The following is a 22,479-nucleotide window of genomic DNA, read 5'->3' as shown; positions in this document are numbered from 1 at the left end:
GCAGGGATCCTTAGGAGCTCATCTCTGAATGACAGCTGCCGAATGGGGATCAGACCTGGGGCCACCAGCTGTATCCAGCCATCTTACAAATATTTACTGCATCTGTGACTTCCTAGCTGTCGTGATCCCAGGCATGTAACGAACTTTCTGAGCCTCTGGCTCCTCATCTGTTAAATGGGTATAACCATAGCCCCTACCTCATGGGGCTGTTATAAGAATTCAATGACTTAATGATATTTATACATTAATGAATATACGTAAGGCTGAGTCCCCCAGTCGTCACTCTCGGTACTCACGGCAGAGTTGCTCACTCCTCCAGGGGTGCACAGTGGCCCCAGCGGCCTGGCATGCAGCAGCGTAAGAGGCCAATGCGTCACACAGTGGTCCAGACTGGCCTGGCAGCAGGCAGCGGTCGTAGACGCAGTCTCGCACAGCACCCTGTGGGTCCAGTGTGTGGTGGCACTCCCGGAAGGGCCCACTGGGGTCGGCAAGGATCCCACACTCCTTCTTGCTCTGCAGCTGCTGGGCCACCAGGTTGTCCAGCTTGGGACAGTCGCCTGGCTCAGCTGCTCCACAGCCTGGCCTTGTTTCCTCCTGCCAGCTCTTCCCGAAGGCCAGTGCGTTGGCAGCTTGGCCTCCACCCCTCAGAGCCAGGTCGTCAGCTGGGTCCCCATTGAAGTTCCCACAGAGCCCGCACAGGGCCCCCGCATAGCTGCTGGGCACCTTGGCAGTCACATGGGCATCCCAGTTATAGGTGACAGTCAGGCCAAAGTCTGTGCGCACGACAGCATCTTGGCCCTGGCGGAACACCTGCACCTGCCCATCTGCCGCCTGGAAGGGCAGGTACTGAAGGATGCCGTCCACCTGGGTAGAGATGCGGGAGGACCAAGAGGTCAGGGTATTCAAGGCTCTGTGACTCACCCCTCACTCACTCAGCTCTGGCTACTCTGGGCTCCTTGCTATCCTCTTGAGCACATTATGCTTGGTCCACCTCAGGGCCTTTGCACTTGCTGTTCCCACTGCCTGGCAAATCATCCACCTCTCTTCATCCTTCAAGTATTTGCTTAAATCCAAATCCCTAACCCACGGCCTTCAAAGCCTACAGGATCTGTCTCCCTATTACCTCCCTGACCTAACCTCCTCCCACTCCCCCCCTCACTCATTCTGCTGTAGCCACCCTGGCTTTCTTGAGATTCCCCCAACTCTCCCAGTTTAGTCTAACTTTAGGGCCTTTTCACCTTGCCAAGAACACCGCCTACCACTTTTCTCCTGGCTGCTTCCCCTTCATTCTTTAGGACTTGGCTTAAGTCTAAGCCCCTTCCCTAGAACATCCTGCTTAACCTTGGCTCTTGTCCACCTTTGTGCCTGCACCACCTCCCACATCACTCACTCAGGCTCCCTGCTGCCTCCTTGCTGTCTCCCAGAACATATTAAGTGCACTCCCACCTCTGGGCCTTTGCACTTGTTGTGACCTCTTCCCGGGATACCTCTCATCACTCTTTAGTTGGCCACCTCTACTTCGTATCCTAGGCATCAGCTTTGATCCAAACCCCTTACGATGGCCTAAAAGACCGTACATGATCTGAGCCTCACTGCTCTCCAATTTAATTCTTCAGGACTGCCTCCTTCCCCACCCTTGGAACTCCAGCCATGCAGGCATTTTGATATTCTCCTGAACTCACCAAGCTCAGCCCAGCCTCAGGGCCTTTGCACTTGCTATACCCTATGTACCCTATGCTTGCAACATACCTACCCTCTTCCACATCTTTATTCTTTGTCTGGCTGCCTCCCCATCACCCTTCACATCTCAGCTTAAAATCAAATCCTCTACCCACTAGGCCCTGCGTGTCCCCTCTTTTCTGACTTCATCCCCTACCCACCTCTCTATCCCATCTCCCCAGGTTCACTCTTTCAGGTGCAGCCTCCTTGGCCCCGTGCTGTTCTCCTGAACTCTTCAAGTTCAGTCCAGCCTCAGCCTTTGCACCTGTTGTACCCTCTGCCTAGCAACCACTACTCTTCACCTGGTGGTCTCTTCCTCATCCTTCAGGTTTCAGATTAAATCAAAAGCCTCTATCATAGCCATCCCCTACATCATCTCCTACCTCGCTCTCCCTTCCCTCTCTCCATTCCAGGCCCACTGGTCTCCATGCTGTTCCTCTACCCCTCATGTTTGTTCCTGCCTCAGAGCCTTTCAGTTGCTGTTCCTTCTGCCTGGAACAGTCTTCCATCCACTTCCATCCCTGCCTGTTCCATCTCTTTCTTCAGGAAAGGCAATAGAATGCAAAGGTTAAGAGTATGGACTCTGGAGCCAGACAGCTTGGCTTCAAATATTGGCTCTGCCACTCATTAGCTGGGTGACCTTGAATAGTTGACTTAACTTCTCTGTGCCCAGATTTCTCCTCTAACAAGATTACCTATTTCACAGGGTTGTTTTTACAAAGATTAACATACAAGTTACTGTATGTCAAGCATTTAACACATAGAAGTAAATTTTATATATATATATATATATATAATTTACTGGGTGGTGGACCCTGTAAGAACCCTCTGTCCAGAACCCTGTGGGCCCACCTGTAAGTACCCCCACACCCCTGTAACACCCCCCCAACACCTTTTGTTCCCGACTTTTCACATGTCACCTTACTCTCTGAATATCAATTTTCCTCCAGAAAATGCACCAATCTTTAACTTTGGAGGGTTCATAACAATAAAACATTGAGTCAACATTTACTGAACACTTGTTGGGCACCAATGTCTCTTTTAAACATCTTACAGGGCTTCCCTGGTGGCGCAGTGGTTGAGAATCTGCCTGCTAATGCAGGGGACACGGGTTCAGGCCCTGGTCTGGGAAGATCCCACGTGCCGCGGAGCAACTAGGCCCGTGAGCCACAACTACTGAGCCTGCGCGTCTGGAGCCTGTGCTCCGCAACAAGAGAGGCCGCGATAGTGAGAGGCCCGCGCACCGCGATGAAGAGTGGCCCCTGCTTGCCACGACTAGGGAAAGCCCTCGCACAGAAACGAAGACCCAACACAGCCAAAACTAAATTAATTAATTTAAAAAAAACAGTTTAAACATCCTACAAATAGTAACTCGTCAAACCTCCACAACCACCTTGTGAAGCGGCTCGCATTGGCGAGGCACCATCTTATTACCCCATTTGTCAGAGGACAAAACTGAGGCACTGAGAGACAAAGTCACACAGCCAGGGAGAGGCAGCACCGCCTGGCTGGGGGGCCCCAAGCCTAATCACTGGCCACAAGGTCTTCTAGCAGACCCCCACCCTCCCCCAGTGGCCAGACCCCTACTCTTTAAGGGGAATTCCCTGCCCCTCCACCCGGCCTTGGGCACCCATCACTCACCAGCACTCGCCCAGGGTACTCCCGGCGCACGGCCACCTTCACGCCACGAGCCTCCACGCGCACGGCGCGCGTGTAGCTCACCGTCTGGCTGCCCCGATGCTCGTTTTCCACCAGCACCCGGAAGGCAGGCAGCCCCGCGGCCTGGCCGCACGAGCCGGCCAGCAGGTACGTGCAGGTGCCCATGAAGTCGAATCGCCGGCCGTCGAAGCTCACGTAGTGCGGGTCCCCAGACGCCTGGCAGCTCCCGAAGCTGTCGGGGTAACAACCCAGGAGACCGTTCTGGACGCGGCAGCGCTCTCCAGCTGGGCATCCCTGCGTGTCGCTGCAGCGCACCTGCTGGGTGGCGGCGTCACAGGTGCAGCGCCGCCGGCAATACTCATCGGCCCACACCTCCTGGCCGGGCGCGAGCGGGCGGCCCTCGAAGTTGCAGCCGCAGGACGAGGTGGCAACGCAGGCGCCGCCGCTGGCCACGAAGCCCGGGAGGCACACGCAGCCCTCGACGCACGGGCGCGAGGAACAGTTGGACGGCACCGCGGCGGGGTTGCAGGAGGCCGGGCAGGCGGGGCCGCAGAGCTCGTAGCGGCTGTTGGCGGGGCAGGACAGGGCTGCGGGGACACGGGAGTGGGGTCAGGCCAGCACAGTCAGAACGTGCCAGGACTTCCCTCCCCAACCCAGCTCCTTCCTCAGAGCTCCCCATCTCAGTTAAGGACACTTCCACCCTTCTGGGTGCGAAGGCCCCAAACCTCAGAGATATAGTTGATTCCTTCCCCTTTATTCACTGGACAACCAACATGTCGGTAAATCCTGTGAGCTCCATGTTCAAGATCTATCCAGAATCTGCCCCTTTTCCCTTTCACCACAGTCCCCACCCTTGTCCTGTTCACCCCAGCAGCCTCCTGCCTGGTCTCCCCCCTGCTCCCATCCTGCATCCCATTCTATTCCTCACATGCAGCCAGAGGGATCCTGTGAACACTTGAGTTAGATGACATCCGTCTCCTGCTCAGAGGCCTCTTGTAGCTCTGCCTCGCTCAGGGTAAAAGCCAGAGCCCTCCTACTGGTCCATGAGGCTTCCCATAATCCACGATCTGCCCCCATCACCTCCCTGTCCTCATGTCCTCTCACTTTCCCTCTGGCTCACTCCGCCCCAGCCACAGTGGCATCCTCTCTGGTCCTCACACTCCCTCCTCTGGGCCTTTGCACTGGCTTTTCCCTGTGCCTGTATTAGCCTTTCCTCACATGGCATGTGGTTAAGAGAAGGTTACTGGAATGTAGATGGCCTGGGTTCAAATCCCAGCTCTCCCCTTCTTAGCTGTGTGATTGTGAGCAAACAACTCCAATTTCTCTGTGCCTCAGTTTCCCCATCAGTAGAATGGGATAATAATAGTCCCAGTATCACAGGAGGCTCATCTATGTAGAGACACCCCCATGTAGAGCATCATTATGAGCTCACACTGTTGCCTAATCCTGGTCTCTGTTCCAATGGCAGCTTCTCCCAAGGGTCTTCCCTGAGCACTCTCTTCATGAGTCTCCCATTTGCTCTTATCCCATGAACTCTGTTTCTTTTGCTCTCTGAAGCTATTCCACAGGTTACTGCTTACTCTCTGTCTCCCCTGCTAGGATTATAAATTCTGTGGGAGTGGGACATAAATTCTTTGGGACAAATTCTGTGGGAGAATTCTGTCTCCAACATGGCTGAATCTGCAGCACCATGGACGGGGCCCGGCCCCCAGGAGATGCCCAGTAAATACCTCGAAAATGAATGGGTAGATGAGTGAATGCACTCGTGCTTCTTTTGCACCAGGCATTGGGGAACTCGGCGGTGGTGGGGAGTGGTGTTCACTGGGCAGTGAGGACACAGCAGTGACCAAGACAATCCCCAAATGGCCTCAGTGTCTCCCCTCGACTTACCCCTCTCTGGAGTTCCTGTCCCAAGCCAACGGGCCTGGGCCTGGAAGCCTCCTCCTCCTTCCTGTGCTAGCCTTTCTGCCTCCTGAACGTTTCTCTGGGAGCCTCACAAGGGCAGAGACAGGTGTTTTGGTCCCCACTGTGCCCATCGTCAGCACAGGGGTGGGGCCAGATAGGGACTCAGGGAATGCATGTTGGATGAATGAATACATGAGTGAATGAATGATTCCGTGGATGGATACCTGGCTATGGAGCTGGGACTTTATCCAGAAGACATCGGGGAATCATGGAAGAGTTACAAATGAAGAGATGTTCGCATGTCTGCTTTGGGACATCTCATGCCAAGTCTTTGCACATGCCCTTCTCTCAGCTTGGAACCCACTTCCTGCCCCCCCTTTTTTCTATCTAGCTCCAATCCCTCCTACAGGCTTCAGATTGGGCATCCCTTTCTCTAGGAGATCCCACTTGATTCCCCAGACTGAGTCAGGAAGCTTCTCTGGTCTCCCATAGCCCCTCTGAACTTCCCCCATCCCAGCCCTGACCACTCTGGACTGTCACTGTCTAGTGTGATACATCTGCCCCAACCTTAGGCTCACTGTGGGCACAGCCTGGCCATCTTGGCCATTGCTCCGTCCCTGGCATGGTCCAGCTCCAGGCTGGACCACAGTAAATGCTCAGATATTGAGCAGATGCAAGGGGTCCCCTGCCTCCCACCATGTGCTCCCAGCCCCCACCAAGGTATCACTCACGGCAGCTGGCTGGCAACCTCCAGTTCCCAACAGAGATGCCAAACTCCAGACAGGCCTGGGCGTAGGCGTTAAGGGCACGGCACAGGCTGGCCCGGTCCCCACTGGCCACACATAGGTCATATACACATTCCTTCAGGAAGGGCTGGGGGTCCAGGGCATCACGGCAGACGGCAAAGGGGCCATCGAGCTGGGTCAGCATGCCGCAGAGACGGCTGCCCTCATAGTTCTGGGCCTGGTCTGGGGTGCAGGAGGGACAGTTGTTCTGGCAGCCGTCCTCACATAGGTAGTCCTCGTCGTCCAGCTTCCAGCTACTGGCAAACTCCACAGCATCAGGAGCCTGCTCCCGGTCAGGTGTAAGGAAGTCATCAGTGGGGTCACCATTATAGTTGCCACACAGACCGCACACCTGGCCTTGGAAGTGCACGGGTAGGCTCAGTGCCAGCTGGGCATCCCAGTCATAGGTGACTACCAGCCCGAAGTCCAGCTCTACCATGGCCCGTGTCCCACTCTGGTACACGCGCAGGCGGCCCTCAGCCAGGGAGGCAGGCAGGCGTGAGCGCTGGCTGTCGATCTGCAGAGGGAGTCAGGAGAGGAGGGTCAGATCCCCATGTGGTCTGGCCTTCAGCCCCTCATCTCCTCCCACTTGCTTCCCCTGCTCTAGCTGCGTGAGGATTCCTTCCTCCCATTAGTGCCACTGACAAAGCCTCAGGATCTTTGCTCCTGCCTTCCCCATGACCTGAAATGTTCTTTCCCTAGATATACACTTGGCTCACTCCCTCACCTCTTACACAAACTTTGCTCAAATGTCACCGTCTCAGGGAGGCCATCCCAGACCACCTTATTTTATATGGCAACTCCTCCCTACTCCCTATTCCCCTTCCCTGCTCTATTGTTTTCCCTATAGTGTCTAACCTTCTAAAATGTCATCTGCAAATATCTGATGTTTATCACCTCTCTAACTTGACTACGCTGTCAGCTCCATGAAGACAGGGCAGCTGCTTCATCTCCAGTGCCTAGAACTGTACCTGGTAGAATAGCAGGTGCTCAGGAAGTGAATGAAGCCCCTGCTGTATTAAATAAACATCCACTGGGCACTGACCCTGTGCCTGGCCCTGGCCTGGGAGATCCTGGAGATACACTGATGACAAAGACAACCCCAGACCCTACTGTCATGGGGCTCCCAGTCCAATAGGGGAGACAGACCTGTCACAAGACAATGACAGATCAGAGTGATCAGGGCTGGGATAGTGGAGGCACAGGAGGCTGCAGGAGCCTAGAAAAAGAGCCAGACCCAAACTTTCAGGTTAGGGAAGGCTTCCTGGAAGAAGAGACAGCTGAGCTGAGCCATAAAGGACCAGTGAGAGATAGCCACGAAAACCAGGAGGGGGAGTGGTGTTCCTCTGCAAATGTCCTGAGTGGAGAGAGAGTCCAGCCAGGAGATAAGGAGTGTGTTCTCTCTGTCCCCTGGGCCCATTTTCCTCTTCCTAAGCATGTCTTTCTTATACTTTCTTCACAAAGTCTTGTCTTAGCCGAGAGGATGGGATATGAAAAAAGGAGTAACAGGCAGAGGGGACAGCATAAGCAAGGTCAAAGGTAAGATAGATCGTTCATTCAGTCAGCAACGCCTCCATGAGCCTTCCTGTGTGTCCAAGTCTTTGCCAGGCAGTGACCGAGACAGCCCACATTCATAGGCTCTCAGTCCAGGGACCACTGTTCAAATCTGTCTTTCCCCTAAGACCAGTGATCTTCATTTTTAAATGACACAAGTAGTGCCTGTTCAGTACAGAAAACTTACAAAATATGCACGAGCAAAAATGAGAAAAGAGAAAATCACCCATACTGCTGTACACATACACACGGGGAGGGGGAAGGGTAAGCTGGGACAAACTGAGAGAGTGGCATGGACATATATACCCTACCAAATGTAAAATAGATAGCTAGTGGGAAGCAGCCACATAGCACAGGGAGATCAGCTTGGTGCTTTGTGACCACCTAGAGGGGTGGGATAGGGAGGGTGGGAGGGAGACGCAAGAGGGAGGGGATATGGGGATATATGTATACGTATAGCTGATTCACTTTGTTGTGCAGCAGACTAGCACAACATTGTATAGCAATTACACTCCAATAAAGATGTTAAAAAAATACTCACATTTATGAATCATGCCAGGTTTTTTTCTACCTTTAAATATATTTATACTTAAAAAAAAATAATGAGACCATGCTGAAGTCACCATTTCATGAACTCTTTTCTCCTAAGAAGCTCTTGTGGACATCCTACCATGATCCTACCAGGAACTTTAAACCTTTGTCAGGTCACTGACCTCTGTAAGGATCTGACAAAGTAATGGACCCTCTCCCTGAAAAACTACACAGCATATGCAAGATTCTGCACAAAAGTTCAAGGGATTTGAGGTCCCCCTGAGCTTGTGTTCAACCTCTCTAGCCTTCGAGAACACTACTTTAATCCACTTGGTTATTAATCTCACAGATCCACCTGCACACTCACAAAACGAGGGAGATACAAGAATATTCATGGCAGTACTGCTTGCCAGCATGAACAAGGCATCCAACCACAGGGGCCTGAGCTAAATGAACTATGATGCATCCAGCCGATGACAAACTGTGCAGCTGTAGAAAGGAAAGAGGAGGCCCCCTTCCTACTGACAAGGAGACAGCTTCAGAATGCACTGTTCAGTGCAAAAAGTCAAGTTCAGAACAGAGCACAAGCACGGTACTGTTTGCTAAGAGAGGGGAGACGTAAGAATGTATTGCTTGTGTTGGCATAAAGAAACCCTAGATGAATACTCAGGAAACTAGTAAAAGCCATTACCTGTGGCGAGCAGGGAAAGCAGGTAAAGATAGGCGTAAAAGCAGGATCTTTCATAACATGCCTTTTTGTTTTGAGCTGTAAATTCTTTTCCTATTTAAAAAAATTAATCGCAGCAACATGGAAGAAACTCGAAAGTATCATGCTGAGCAAAAGAAGCCTTACACAAAAGCTTCTTGCACTGGATGATTCCTTTACTATGAAGTTCTTGAACCAGCAAAACTAATCTATGGTGGAAAAAAATCAGAACTGTGATTGCCTCTAGGAGTGTGTGGGCCATTGTTTGGGAAGGGGCATGAGGGAATTTCCTAGAGGGATGCAAACCTTCTATATCTTAACAGAGGTTTGGTTTGCACATTTGTCAAAACTCAGTGAACAGTGATTTGTGGATTTTATTATGTTTAAATTTTGATTTGTGGATTTATTTATGATTTGTGGATTTGATTACATTTAAATTTTGTTTCAAAAGTAAGCAAAAAGAAGTGTGAAAATATTGTATTCTAGTTAACGGTATGCTTGCTAAAATCTTTAGGGGTGAAGTGTATTGATGTCTAGGACTTATTTTAAAGTGCATAAAAAGTAAGAGGGTGGGCTTCCCTGGTGGCGCAGTGGTTGGGAGTCCGCCTGCCGATGAAGGGGACGCGGGTTCGTGCCCCGGTCCAGGAGGATCCCACATGCCGCTGAGCGGCTGGGCCTGTGAGCCATATGGCCGCTGAGGCTGCGCGTCAGGAGCCTGTGCTCCGCAACGGGAGAGGCCACGACGGTGAGAGGCCCACGTACCGCAAAAAAAAAAAAAAAAAAAAAAAAAGTAAGAGGGATTGTTGAGTGGCCAGAGGGATGGACAGATGATAGATGTGTGATGAACTAAGCAGAGTAAAATGTTTAGAATCCAGGTGATTGGCAAATGGTGTTCACTGTACAATGTTCACTGTACAGCTTTTCTGGGTGTTTGAACATGTTCATAATAATACGGTAGGAAAAAGGGAAATTATTGTTTCTATTTATTTTGCTGTTCTTATATTTCTGTAATTTATATTGGCTGAGTAGTAATCCGTTCACCAGAGGCAGAATAGCCTAGAGGTTAAGACAGAGACTCAGGAGCCAGCCTGGGGGCGTTCCCAGCTCCATCTCTTACTAGCCCTAAGCCCTTGGGAAGTCATTCATCTCTCTGGACCTCAGTTTCCTCATCAAAAGTGTTAATAATAATAACGCCTACCCCCGTAGATTGCTGTGAGCATTAAATGCGTTAACACATGGAAAGTGCTAAGAGACAAACCCGGCACATAGGAGGTGCTCACTACATTTTTAGCGTTTGGTCACTTAAGAAATTACCCACTGCGGGACATTTTGTCTTCTTTCTCTCTCTGCCCGCCCCCTCTTCTTGCTATTATAAACACATCGGCATAAACTTTTTTCCCCTAACCATATCTCTGAGCATTCTAAAAATTTTTAGAAATCGAACTGCTGGACAAAAGGGGTTTAAGGTTCTGCCACTGATTCTCAAATCCCCCCTCCCGAGCCCCCACGCCCTCGGCCCACTTCTCTGCACCCTCCACCCCTTGGCAAAGGGCTGGGGTCTGGGGCCTGACACCCAGGAACTGCCTCCTCCTTCTGCTTGTTGGGTGGCTCATGGGTTTCTTTTTAACCCGGAAGCCTCCCCTGGGTCCTTACCCGAGCGAAGCCAACTTCCCCGCGGGCCAGCGACACCGCGTGGCTGTAGGCGCGCACGGTAACCAAGCCCACGTAAGAGACGCTGCGGCTGCCCCGGTGCTCGTTCTTGGTCTCCACACTGAAGGCAGGCAGGGTCTGGTCGTCGCTGCACAGCTCCGCCATCGAGTACAAGCACGTGCCCATCATGTCATAGCGGCGGCCATCGAAGGTGGTGTAATGGGGGTCACCCTGGGCGCGGCAGGTGGCCGCGGAGTCTGCCAAGCACCTGGCCTGCCCATCCAGCACCCTGCAGAGCTGCTTGGGACCGCACTGCTTGCCTTCGCAGGAGGGCTCCTGGGTCTGCAGGGCTGGGGAGGGAAGAGGGGTGGCCACAAAGAAAGAGTCAGGAGTGTCCACCCTACCAGGAATCCTGGAGCTCTCCCACCCGGGGGAGTTTGGGCAGTTAGCTCACAACTACCCATTCTAGAAGTGGGGGGACTGAGGTCTGGAATCTCAGAGGGAGAGAGCTGCTCAGGCCTGACTTCTCTTAGGTTTTCTGGTTCCCCAGAAAACACAGCTCAGCCCAGAAGAACTGGAAGGTGGTGAAGAACCACCAGGCAGGAACAGTCATGGAAAGGTTAACGTGTGGCTTTTCTCTCCCTGTTTCCCCCTTGCCCCTACCTTCCCAATCAGGCTAAAAGGCTAAGGGATTGTTTTTATTTTTTATTTATTTTTAATTTTTGGCTGCACCACACAGCATGCAGGATCTTAGTTCCCTGACCAGGGATGGAACCCACGCCCCCTGCAGTGGAGGCGTGGAGTCCTAACCACTGGACCGCCAGGGAATTCCCCAAGGGATCTTTTTTAAAGATAGAAAATGGAAGACAGAGACTGTTCAATAGAATGGAAACGGTGGCGTCAGGCCGCCTAGGTTAGAATCCTGGCACAGTCAATTAGCTGTGTGACACTGGAAAGTAATTTATAATTCTGTATGTCTCCGTTTCCTCACTTGTGACATGGGGGTGATAAAATAATACCTTCTTCACAGGGATAGTTGGGGAGGGGGGAGTGGCCCGGCTCAAATAAGCTAAAATATAAGCAGGGTTTGGAACTGATCCCAGGTGTTAATTAGGTTAATTATTACCTATTACAATCAATCACCCACCTCTTCCACATTACTATTCAAGCCTGAAGTGGCCCTTTGAAGTTGGGTAGCTTCCATGCCCTGGAGGATGGATGGGAGGGGCATTTTTGCCAGTGCTGGGAACCCTACTGTCTAGGATCCTTGCTTCGGGAAGGGGATCCACGTAGGAAGAGACAGCTCTTCCTCCCCTGCCTCCTAGTCTTCAGAAGCTCTTGCCTTCTGTCTGCTCATAATAATAGCTCACCCTTATGTAGCCGTACTCACTTGCCCGATACCCTCTAAATGAGCTACAAATGTTAACTCACTGCACTGTCACTTAACAACCCTGTGAGGGGTGCAGTTATGATCCCCATTTTACAGATGTGGAAACAGGTCCACAGAGGTGAAGTCACATGCCCAAGGTCACACAAGCAAAGGTGGGATTTGAACCTGGGAAGTCTGGCTTTAGCATCTGTGCCCTCAAACGCGGCACTGCTTGGAGGCAACTCCTCGACAGGCTGGGCCCAAAAGTACACACAGGGCCAGGTCCTAGAAATTAACTATGTTAACACATACAAGACACCTAGAGTGGACCCGGGTATGTTGAGAAATACTCCCCCCACATGGTAGCCATCATTATTATACTTCTAGACCTCCTGAGTTTGGCATTCCTATATGAGGTGTTGGGGGAGTGGTAGTTAGCAACTGGTATGGTTGTGTGTCAGTAGCTAAAATAACAAAATATTCCCAACCTGGTTGGTGAGAAGCTGCTGACCTGACCCGACCCCCCACAAAGATCCCTCCCTCTTGGCACCTTGGCTCTCCGCGGGAACCTTTCCGCAATGCCACCCCCCACAAAAGCAACAGACAAAGGGCTGATGCCAGACACCCTGGGGGCTTCTAGGACCCTGCTGCAGTGCTCTGACTGGCATCTCTTCAGACTGGTTGGGACCCTGGATCATACCAGTTGCTAAACACTTAGAGTATTGTTCGTGCAGGGGGGTGGGGGGACAGGGAGGGCTTGGGAAGCCTTAAGGAAAAGAAGGATGGCAGGGAGGATGCAGGTGAGTGGGAGACAGCCCAGCTGAGCCAGGAAGCCACAGATGAGCACAGAGAGGGTGGGAAAGGGGAAAAGGCAAGCGAGCTGGCAAAGGGGTCCCCAGGTGGACAGAGCCAGAGGTCATTTCTGATCACTTACTCCGGCCGCACGCAGCTGCTGTCCCAAAGCTCACGTCCTGGTTCAGCCCAAAGGTGAGCAGCCCAAAGCTGGTAGCAGCCTCAGCCACATGGATACTGTCCTTAGTGCCGAGGTCCACTTCAGCATATGAGAACTCACTGCCTGGCACAACGGCCCAGGTGAGATTGGCCCCCAGCCTCTGCCCATCTATGGTCAGCTCACCAGCAGCCTTTGTCGGTGCCACTACCAGGGCCACGCACTTACAGTTTGGCATGCACTTCACCACATAGGCAGGGCAGTAGGCTGCCACGTCTGGGATCAGGACCAGGTGGGGGTCATAGGTCACTCCATCTTTGGTGGTACCCGTGCCAAACAGCAGGACTTGGATGCCCACATCTGCAGACAGGTAGAGTGGCTGGGACTGCTGGATGGCAAACTCTGCCACGTTACCTGCCTGGAGCTCACGGGAGCCATTGGTGCCCCCGAGGTTGTAGGTCAGTTTCGTGGCCTGGCTGGCCACGACATAGACCAGGTCGGAGCGGGTCTGCAAGGACAGAGGGGGCACCACATAGTAGGTGCCCCAGGCAGATGTGGGTAGCAGCTGCTCCACCACATGGTTGCAGTTCGTGTTTTTCTGGGCACAGCTGTGGCCAGAGAGGACAGCCACGGGGCTACTGGCGGTGACCTTTGACCCTGAGAGGTTAGCTGTGCTCTGCACCTGGGCCACCTGGTAGGGGTCCAGAGTCACACTCAGGACATTGCCCGCTGAGTAGGACTTGCCCTGGAATGTCACTGACCCCTTCAGCTGTATACTGACAGAGGCACCGGCTGCACCCGCCACCACAGCAAACTCCTTGAGATTCTGGGACGAAGCGCTGGAGGGTGTGAACACAAAGTACTCAGTGCCTAGGGCGCGGACAGGCCACAGCTGTGTCGCATCTGCTGTGTTGGGCTTAGCGTTTATTGCCTGCACAGAGATGGTGCGGTCAGAGTGGACCACCACCGCACGCTGGAAGGTACTGCTGCCGACCATCTCAGCCTTGGCAGTGATGTTGACCATGACTGACTGCCCGGGCCTCACAGTGACCTTCTGTGAGGTGCCGTCTACCTGGCTGAGGATGGAGACTGAGGTGAGGTTGTCCGACAGACTGGAGAGGAGGAGGTAGAGGTAGGCTTTGCTGTACCCGCGATTATAGTTCTGCAGGAAGGCCGTGAGGAATTCCTCCCCCCCGCTGTTCTTGGGGTCCACTGAGGCCTCCTGGGTCAAACCTGGGGTGAGAAAATGCAGCTGTGGGTCTGCTTTATCCAATCCTCCCCATCAGAGAAGTAACCTCATACCCCGTGCCTGGGTCGCATGTTGAAATACTAACGTGGGTTTCTATTCTCTCTTCTCTCTCCTTTCCCCTTATTCATGCAGTGTTCACCTACCAGCCTTTCTGGCTTTTGCCTTCCAAAAGCCTGAACACTTCAGACAGGGATCTCAAATTCAAACACTGACGGGGCCAGGCAAGTGATATAAATGTGTGAAACAGAACTGTACAGCTAGAGCATTCACATGCCATGGAAAGTGGGGTGTTGCTATTAGCTTTAATCTGTTGTTATGATGATGGCTTATGGGCTCTTTCTTAAAAATGTCAGATCTTACCATTTTTTCAAGAGAAACTGGATATCTGAATTTCCATGTGAAATCTCCAATCCAGAACTGTTTTAAGTAAGCACTATGGGGCCCAAACTGGCTGGATTCAGGTGCCAGTTTGTGATTTCTGTCTTCATAGGATTAGGGGTGTATGTGAAGGGGAAAAGGGGATTATGGGAGCATGGACAAAATGTCTCCTAGAAATAGAGAGGAGGGGGGACTTTTCAACACCTCAATCTAGGAAAAGATTCTCCAGGGCTGAGAAGAGAGAGGGGGAGGGAGAGAGATCACTTTACAGGATCTTGGAGAGAGTTGTGGTGGTTATAGGACTGTCTGCTGAATAAGGGGAGCCTTGAAGGACATCCCAGTGTCCCATGGGGCCAGGGGATCAGGGGCAATGAATGTTTCTAAAGTAACCGAAATAGATGTTCACTGGTAAAGAGGGCCGGCATGTCCCATCCCTCCTCCCAAACTTTGGCTTTACCTAAGACTCTAGTTCTGGACATAACCCTAGATAATTGGGCACCAAATCCCCCCAGCCCCCCGCCAAGAAAGACTTTAGTGAAATTTTCCATCGCCTCAGCAGAATGAGGCTCTAAGTCAAAACTTTAGTTGAGCTGCAGAAAATCAAGAAAGTAGTAGTTCTTACCTACTTGAATTTGGGGACTAAAGTTTTTACCTGTTTCCCTCTGGAACAGAGAGAGAATGGGTGAATTCCACCACATTTCTCTGCAGGACTTAAAGGGTCTCTCTCCCATCTCAGCTAGCCTGGGGTGACACTGGGAGATGTGTTTGTGGAGGGGGCTCAAATGGAGGGTGCTGACCCAGGCAGGTAGAGTTCTTCAGACTGGAACCAGGACATAGATGGGATTTTGGTCTGACTTACCCCACAGGAGGGTTGCTCCGGCCCAGAGCAGCCACCAGCTCCGCAGAGAACCCATGTCTGCAGTGGAGAAAGAGAGGGGGTCATAGGAGGCGGTCTGCCCCTCCTGCCAGAGGACAAAAGGGCCCAGTCTCAGGACACGGGCTGCCTGGACACCAGGAAGGCTGAGGTGGGCTGAATCCAAGGGCCAGTGTGTGTGTAAGGGGAATTGGACATCTGGTGGGCCTGGGGGCTGGGCAGGGAGGGCAGGAGAGAGGTAGGATAGGGAGTTGGATGTCCAGTGGGTCTGCGGGGTGTGGGATGGGGAGGCCTAGAGCCAGGGGCAAGGGTAGGGGACCTGATGTCCCACTTCCAAAGGGGATGCAGCCTCTCTCACCTGCAGGTTCCCGGAGCTGCAGGACTAGCCCCAGGTTCCCTGGGCCGGGCTATATAGTGGAGTTTCTGGACTCCTCAGGCCACGCCCTGGGCCACCTGCCAGGCAGATGATGCCAACTTCTCGGAGGAGGCTGCTGATCCCAGGGCCAGCTGGAATGGGGCCCCTGAGGGCCTGAGAAGGGTGGAGGGCAAGCTTGAATGCCTGAGTCCTGAGAGGGGTGTGAGAACAGCTGGTGGCTGTGCCTGGGGAGCCTGCTGGAAACGTCAGTCCTGGAAGGGTGGTGTCCCTGAGAGAAACAGCTGGGGAGCAGGGTGCTGAGGGCCTGGAGCTGGGTCCCCAGGGGGTGGTGAGCAGGAGTCGAAGGTGGCATTTGGTCTTGTTTGCTGGTTCAATGGCTACATTTTTTTCCTTTGTCTCCTGCCAGGAACAACAGTGAAGGACCCACATCCGGGTCCCCACCCCCCACAAGCTGTTCCCTGGTCCCCAGCCACACATATCCTCTTTCCAACCACTCAGGGTGGGGGGCAGGTGTCTGAGGTGTGCAGGAACCTGAGCACCTGACTCAGGACTTTGTTGTGGGACACAATACCTCCACCCCCAGACCAACAGGGCCTCCTGGGTACCTAATCTGCAAAATAGGAACATCAAAACTAGCTTCACTGGGCTTACTTGTCTCCCAGAGGGCACTCTGTAAACTCTCAAGGAGTGTAGGTGGGAGGCAGGCTCTTCTGGTGTGGTTCGAGGTGGGGAGCAGGTGGCACCTGGGGGCTGGAGCTGTGTGTAAAGAATGATGCAGGACCCTGTTTCCTGGTTCCACGCAGACACTGGGCTTCACTTTCTGGAGAATTTGTTTTCTGGGAGGTGTTTTTTTTTTCCTGAGACGGGACTCGCTGAACAAGTTTTGGGTGATTCTGTGCCCCCATCACCCCAAAATCTGCCTGGGATGGGAGTTGGGGGTGTAGGTCACAGAAGCAGAGATAGCTGAGAGGTGGTGTGGGCATTCTGAGGTGGAGTCCATTCCTCCTGAGGGGCTGACCCAACCCATGCCCTGCTCTCCTCCGCCCAGTCCCAGGACTCATTGCCTGGGGAGTCTCCCCTGGAAATAGCAGCTGCAAAGCCTGGGTGTCCTCTTGGACAACCCCAGCAGCTGCTGCCCCCAGGACTTCTCCTCTCTTATCACAAGGCTTGGGCCTCTGCATGGTCGGGGTGGATGGGGGCTGTTAGAGCCCCACCCAGGGCAGGTCCCCAGAGGGAGAGAGAAAGGCTCAGAGCTGAATGGGCCCCAAGGTCAACCAGGAAAATGAGGTGAGTAAACAAGAGATCGGATAAGAGTCAGACATATTAAGAAACAGGCAGGGGTGAGGGGACCAATGGGGAGTGAGAGCTTTGTGGGGAGTGGTGCCTGAGTACCTGAGGAAAAGGACCGGGACGAGGGGCTGCTGGGATTCCTAAGGAGGAAACAGCTATTGCAAACCAAGATGTCAAAATCTTCTGTCGGATACACCTTGTTTAGCCTGAGACACTCAGAGAAACAAGGGATGAGGGAGCAGAAAATTAGAGTAAGACTGAGAGGTGATTCTGCCCCCCAATCTCTGAGCCTTGAGGTCTCCCCTGGTTGACCCCAGAGAGATGCCTTCCCCCTCCTCAAAACCCATTGTTGCATTCTGCGGCCAGAGTCCCCAGAAGTGGGGCGGCGGTGGTGGGAAACCTCACAATTTAATATTTGACACCCCTGGGACCTTCTCCCTCCTTTCAGAGCCCAGGGGGTGTGAATGTGGTGGGTGGGTATGGTATGACGCACCCTGTACCCTACTCCATATCATATCGATTCTCAGAAACCCCACTGAGAACCCGCCGAGATAACCTGTGGGGACACTTCTTTGTGGTCAGCGAAATCACATCCATCCTGCCACTGGCAGCCCTGCTCTGAGCCCAAACAAGGGGCGTTTGTGTGTCCAAGCCCTCTATCCTCTCCCTGCTGACAAGATCTGTAGGGGACAGGTCTGTACTGGTCATATGACTTGAGACCACTGGGACCCTCTGGCTTGTCTGGGTTTTAGAGATCCAGGGTACAGGTGGAGACAATTTACTCTGCAGCTCAATTCAGATTTTCTGGCAATTTTGAACTTCGTTCTTTCATGCTCTGGATCCCACAAGGGTCTCTGGACCCCCTTGGGGAGCTCCTTCATCTTGCACAAGTTGCCACTAACCTCCCTGAGGTTCAAACTTGATCTTGTTCCTCCCCTGCTCAAGGAAATTCCATGCTTCCCTGTCCCTGTGAAAGCAAGTTCACACTCTTGGCAGGACTATCTCAAGCCCTAACGCTCCATTTCCTGCACCTTCCACCTTGTCATTGCCTGTGCAGTTCCTTCCACTTGGAACACTCTTCTTCATATTCTACCTGCTAACTCCATGCCTGGAATCCAGACATCATTTCCTGCATGTGTCATTTCCTGAGAACCCGAGCTGAGGCTAATCTCTTTTATTCCTCCTATACGGCACTGGCCATCTGCTCCCTTGCTTTATGGAAATTCCCTTTATTTGTTTTACCTTCTTGAAACTTCAGACCTGCTACAGCTATGTTCCTGTTCTTCACCTCCCCACCCATCTCTCTTTGACCCACCACAATCTGACTTCCATGTGCATCGAAACTGTCCTGCTAAATCCTCCAGTCACCTCTTACTTCCCACTTGATTCTAACTCCTCTTTAACATTTGACATGAATGCTTCCTCCTCAAAAATTTCTAATGTCTTGGTTTCCATGATGTCACTTTCTTCTGGATCTTGTGTTACTTTGGTCTGTTTCCTATAATAACCCCTTTAACATTGGTGGTCCTCAGAAATAATGCCATTTGCAGCAACATGGATACAACTAGAGATCATCATACTCAGTGAAGTATGTCAGAAAGAGAAAGACAAATACCATATGATATCACTTATATGTGGAATCTAAAATATGGCACAAATGAACCTATTTACAAAACAGAACAGACTCACAGACATAGAGGACAGACTTGTGGTTGCCAGGAGGGAGGTGGGGAGGGAGAGTGATGCACTGGGAGTTTGGGGTTGGTAGATGCAAACTATTACATTTAGAATGGATAAACAACAAGGTCCTACCGTATAACACAGGGAACTCAATATCCTGTGATAAACCATAATGGAAAAGAATATAAAAAAAGAATGTATATATATGTATAACTGAGTCACTTTGCTGTACAGCAGAGATTGGCCTAACAGTGTAAATCAACTATACTGCAATTTTAAAAAACTGGTGGTCCTAGATTCTCTTTCTCTGCTTCTTTCTCTAACTACCTCTTTTCTCCAGGAGATCTTATCCATGTCCATTTATGCTGTCTAATAGAACTTTCTGTGATGATGAAAATTTTCTGTGTTTTGTGCTGTCCACTGTGGAAGGCAATGGCTCCACGTGTCTACTGAGCTCTTGAAATGTGACTAATGTAATGGAGGAACTGAATTTTTAATTTAATTTCATTAACCCATTTAAAATTAAAGTAACCACCTGTAACTTGTGTCCATATTAGACAAGACAAAACTCTAGAATTGTTGCTAGCCCAGGCTCCATTTCATCTACCTAGTCAGCTGCTTATATGTCTGTCACCCACCTACCAACCTATTTATTCTCTTTTATACCCATTTTTACATTCCTGGCCCCCTTGTAGGCAACCATTCTAATGTGATTCATGAGAATATTTTTAATGTCTTCTTGAAATAAAATACACATGTTAGTAAGTGCACAAATCATAAATGTATGTAGCTCATTGAATGATCTCAAAATGAATACATCCTTATAACCTACACCCAGGTCAAGAAAGAGAATGTTTCCAGCATTCCAGCAGCCCTCTTCATTCTCCTTCTTAATCACTATCCACTCCCTACCTCCCATAAGGAGCCACTATTTTGGCTTCTAACACCACAGATTATTTAGCTTGTTTTTGAACTGTACACAAATGGAATCATATGTCTATGTTGTTTTGTGACTGGCTTCTTTCACTCAGTGTTATCCTGTGTACATAACTATAGTTCATTTTCGTTGCCATATGGTACTTGCTTGTTTAAAAATCACTACAGGGACTTCCCTGGTGGTCCAGTGGTTAAGACCCCGTACTTCCACTGCAGGGGTCACGGGTCTGATCCCTGGTCAGGGAACGAAGATCCCTCATGCCGCGGCCAAAAAAAAAAAAATCACTACATATTTACCCATTCTACTGTTTCCACTTTGGGCTAATGAATACTATCTTCTGACGCACATGTGCACAGTTTCTGTTGGGATGTGCTGTGGAGTTCCTAATGGTCATGTCTGGGTCATTTGGCTCAGCTTTAGTAGATGCTACCAAACATGTTTCAGTTTGAACTCCCACGATCAGTGTATGACCAATCTGGTTGCTCCACAGCCCCACCAATATTTGGCCTTGTTAGACTTTGTAATTTTAGCCATTCTAGAGGTGTAGTGGTATTGGGTTGTGGTTTTCATGTGCATTTCCTTGATTTTTTAGTGAAAAAATCAAGAATGTACTTGTTCACTTTAGTAATCTATTTGTTGAAGTCTCTTGCCCAATTTTTTTTTTTTTTTTTTTTTCGGTATGTGGGCCTCTCACTGTTGTGGCCTCTCCCGTTGCGGAGCACAGGCTCCGGACGCGCAGGCTCAGCGGCCATGGCTCACGGGTCCAGCCGCTCCGCGGCATGTGGGATCTTCCCGGACCGGGGCACGAACCCGTGTCCCCTGCATCGGCAGGAGGACTCTCAACCACTGCACCACCGGGGAAGCCCTCTTGCCCATTTTTTCAATTGGGTTGTCTGGTTTTTTTTCTTATTGATCTGTACAAGTTCTTTATATATTCTGGATACAAGTCATTTTTTGTTAAATGTTTTGCAATTTTTTTTCTCCCACTCCGTGACTTATCTTTTCACTTTTTTTTTTGACCCACATTGTGTAGCTTGTGGGATTTTAGTTCCCTAACTAGGGATCGAACCTGGGCCCACAGCAATGAAAGTGCACCAAGTCCTAACCACTGGACCATCAGGAAATTCCCTTTTTTCACTTAAAAATATATTGATTGATTTGGCTGCACCAGGTATTAGTTGCAGCATGTGGGATCTTTGTTGCTGTGTGTGGGATCTTTAGTTGCAGCATGTGGGCTCTTAGTTCCCTGACCAGGGATTGAACCCCGGCCCCCTGGACCACGAGGGAAGTTCCCCTTTTCACTTTTTTAATGATGAAAAAATTCTTAATTTTAATGTAGTTCATTTAATCAATCTGTAACATTTCATGGCTGGCCTTTTTTTTTCTGTGTTGAATTCTTCTAATTCAGAAACATTCTATTTTTCCTATTTATGTAGATTTTCTTGGATTTATTTCACCAGTATTTAAATTTTTTTCAGAAATATTATGGGGACAGGAAGTAAGAATTCTGAGGGGACTTAGAGAAAATAGAAAAGTGATGTGAACCCTGCCACCTTGGCATGTGCTCTGTCTGAAGAAACTAATAAACATGCACTCTGAAGACTTTCAAAGGGACACTTTGTGCTTGATGTAATGGTTAGTGAGAGTGAGTGGGCTCTGGTAGATATTGACTCTGATGAGGAATGAATAGGTATTTCTCATCATTCTCAGGACTTGTGATCAAACCCTTTTACACCTGGACTCCGCAGAGTGGATCCTCCTACCTAGAGTGAAAACGTGACACCATCCAGGAAGTTGAAAGAATGCCTCCCAGTCAGAGATGCCATTTTTCTCTTCCTTGAATAGGTGAACTACAGGGGTTTGACAGCTTCCTGCCTGAGCCATGCCCTTCTCCAGCAACCACAGATGGAACTGAAAGGAAAAAGGAAAAGCAGCAGGTAGTGGGCAAAATTATCTAACTCAAGATTTCAGAGCTGAGTTGATACAATTCTATGAAGAGAAGCTTTTGGAAAACCTTTAAGACTGAGTTAGGGGACCCTAACTCAGAGAGCTGGCTTCTCCACCCCCAGCACCCTGTAATTCCTTTACCAAAACACATTTCACATTGTCTTGTAATTGTTTTCTTGACTTCCTTAATCTGAATAAGGATGTGTTTATTTTGCTGATCAGTGGATCCCCAGGGCCTGGTATAGTCCTGGCTCATAGTGGGTAGTTAATAATTATTTCCTGATTGAATGGAGAAATGAAGAGAAGCTCTGGAGGGGTGACACAGGTTTGTGGGGTGCAGCTCTGTCTGTTGTATGGCCCTTCGGTGGAAGTTGTCCTTCCCATAGCGATAATGGAGGGTGGTATAGACACTTTGCAGAGGCAGAGTGGGAGAATCAGGCTGCCTGGTCATATAACATGGATACGCTGTACTTCAAGTACACAGCTCAGATCAATGGTCTCTGTGTTCATTTTTTTTTCTAGGAAAAGTGATGTTGGCTATTTTTAAGCTTAGTCAAATATTGCTGTGACACACAACATATATGTATTAGCCAGATCTGAATAAATATAGACCATAGGACTACATATCTGAAATTTACAGAAATATTTAAAGAGAAAAATGCAAATGCCCTGGTGGTTAAGAACCTAAAGTCACTTGGCCGGCTAGTGCCAGAAATGGAATTCCATCTGGCTCTCTGGGCTCCAGGTGCAGTGCTATTTCCACTCTGCCACTGACTCACAAGTCCTTTTGGTGGGGACATATAAAATATTACTGTTTTGCACATGAAAAAGTAGTCGAACAATTCTGGATCACTTAATTGTTGTAGTTCCCACTTCTCTCCAAGGAAGCCCAGTATCTACCTTGAAGGTCATCTATAAGGT

The 22,479-nt window shown here is 50.6% G+C and overlaps 1 protein-coding gene across 6 annotated transcripts in view; it reads right to left on the bottom strand.

Annotated features, from left to right (window-relative positions):
* The window catches only part of FCGBP (Fc gamma binding protein), a 142,871-nt gene that overhangs the window by 23,923 nt on the left and 96,469 nt on the right, over positions 1 to 22,479 (bottom strand). For 4 of the 6 annotated variants that reach the window (XM_060288453.1, XM_060288452.1, XM_060288454.1 and 1 more), the window contains 7 exons: positions 21,375 to 21,522; positions 15,314 to 15,370; positions 12,813 to 14,060; positions 10,513 to 10,859; positions 6,015 to 6,585; positions 3,361 to 3,965; positions 297 to 864 (listed from right to left, as the gene is read on the bottom strand). In XM_060288453.1, the coding sequence (XP_060144436.1) occupies positions 297 to 864; positions 3,361 to 3,965; positions 6,015 to 6,585; positions 10,513 to 10,859; positions 12,813 to 14,060; positions 15,314 to 15,370; positions 21,375 to 21,522 (3,544 nt within the window). Of the gene's footprint in view, positions 1 to 296; positions 865 to 3,360; positions 3,966 to 6,014; positions 6,586 to 10,512; positions 10,860 to 12,812; positions 14,061 to 15,313; positions 15,371 to 15,686; positions 15,858 to 21,374; positions 21,523 to 22,479 lie in introns of those variants that run through there. The other 2 variants (XM_060288456.1, XM_060288457.1) reach the window with 2 other exon arrangements.

The sequence above is a fragment of the Globicephala melas genome, chromosome 19 (assembly GCF_963455315.2).
Source record: "Globicephala melas chromosome 19, mGloMel1.2, whole genome shotgun sequence".
Lineage (NCBI taxonomy): Eukaryota > Metazoa > Chordata > Mammalia > Artiodactyla > Delphinidae > Globicephala > Globicephala melas.
The sequence above is the reverse complement of the archived record's forward strand: the minus strand, read 5'-3'. Positions and strand labels throughout refer to the sequence as shown.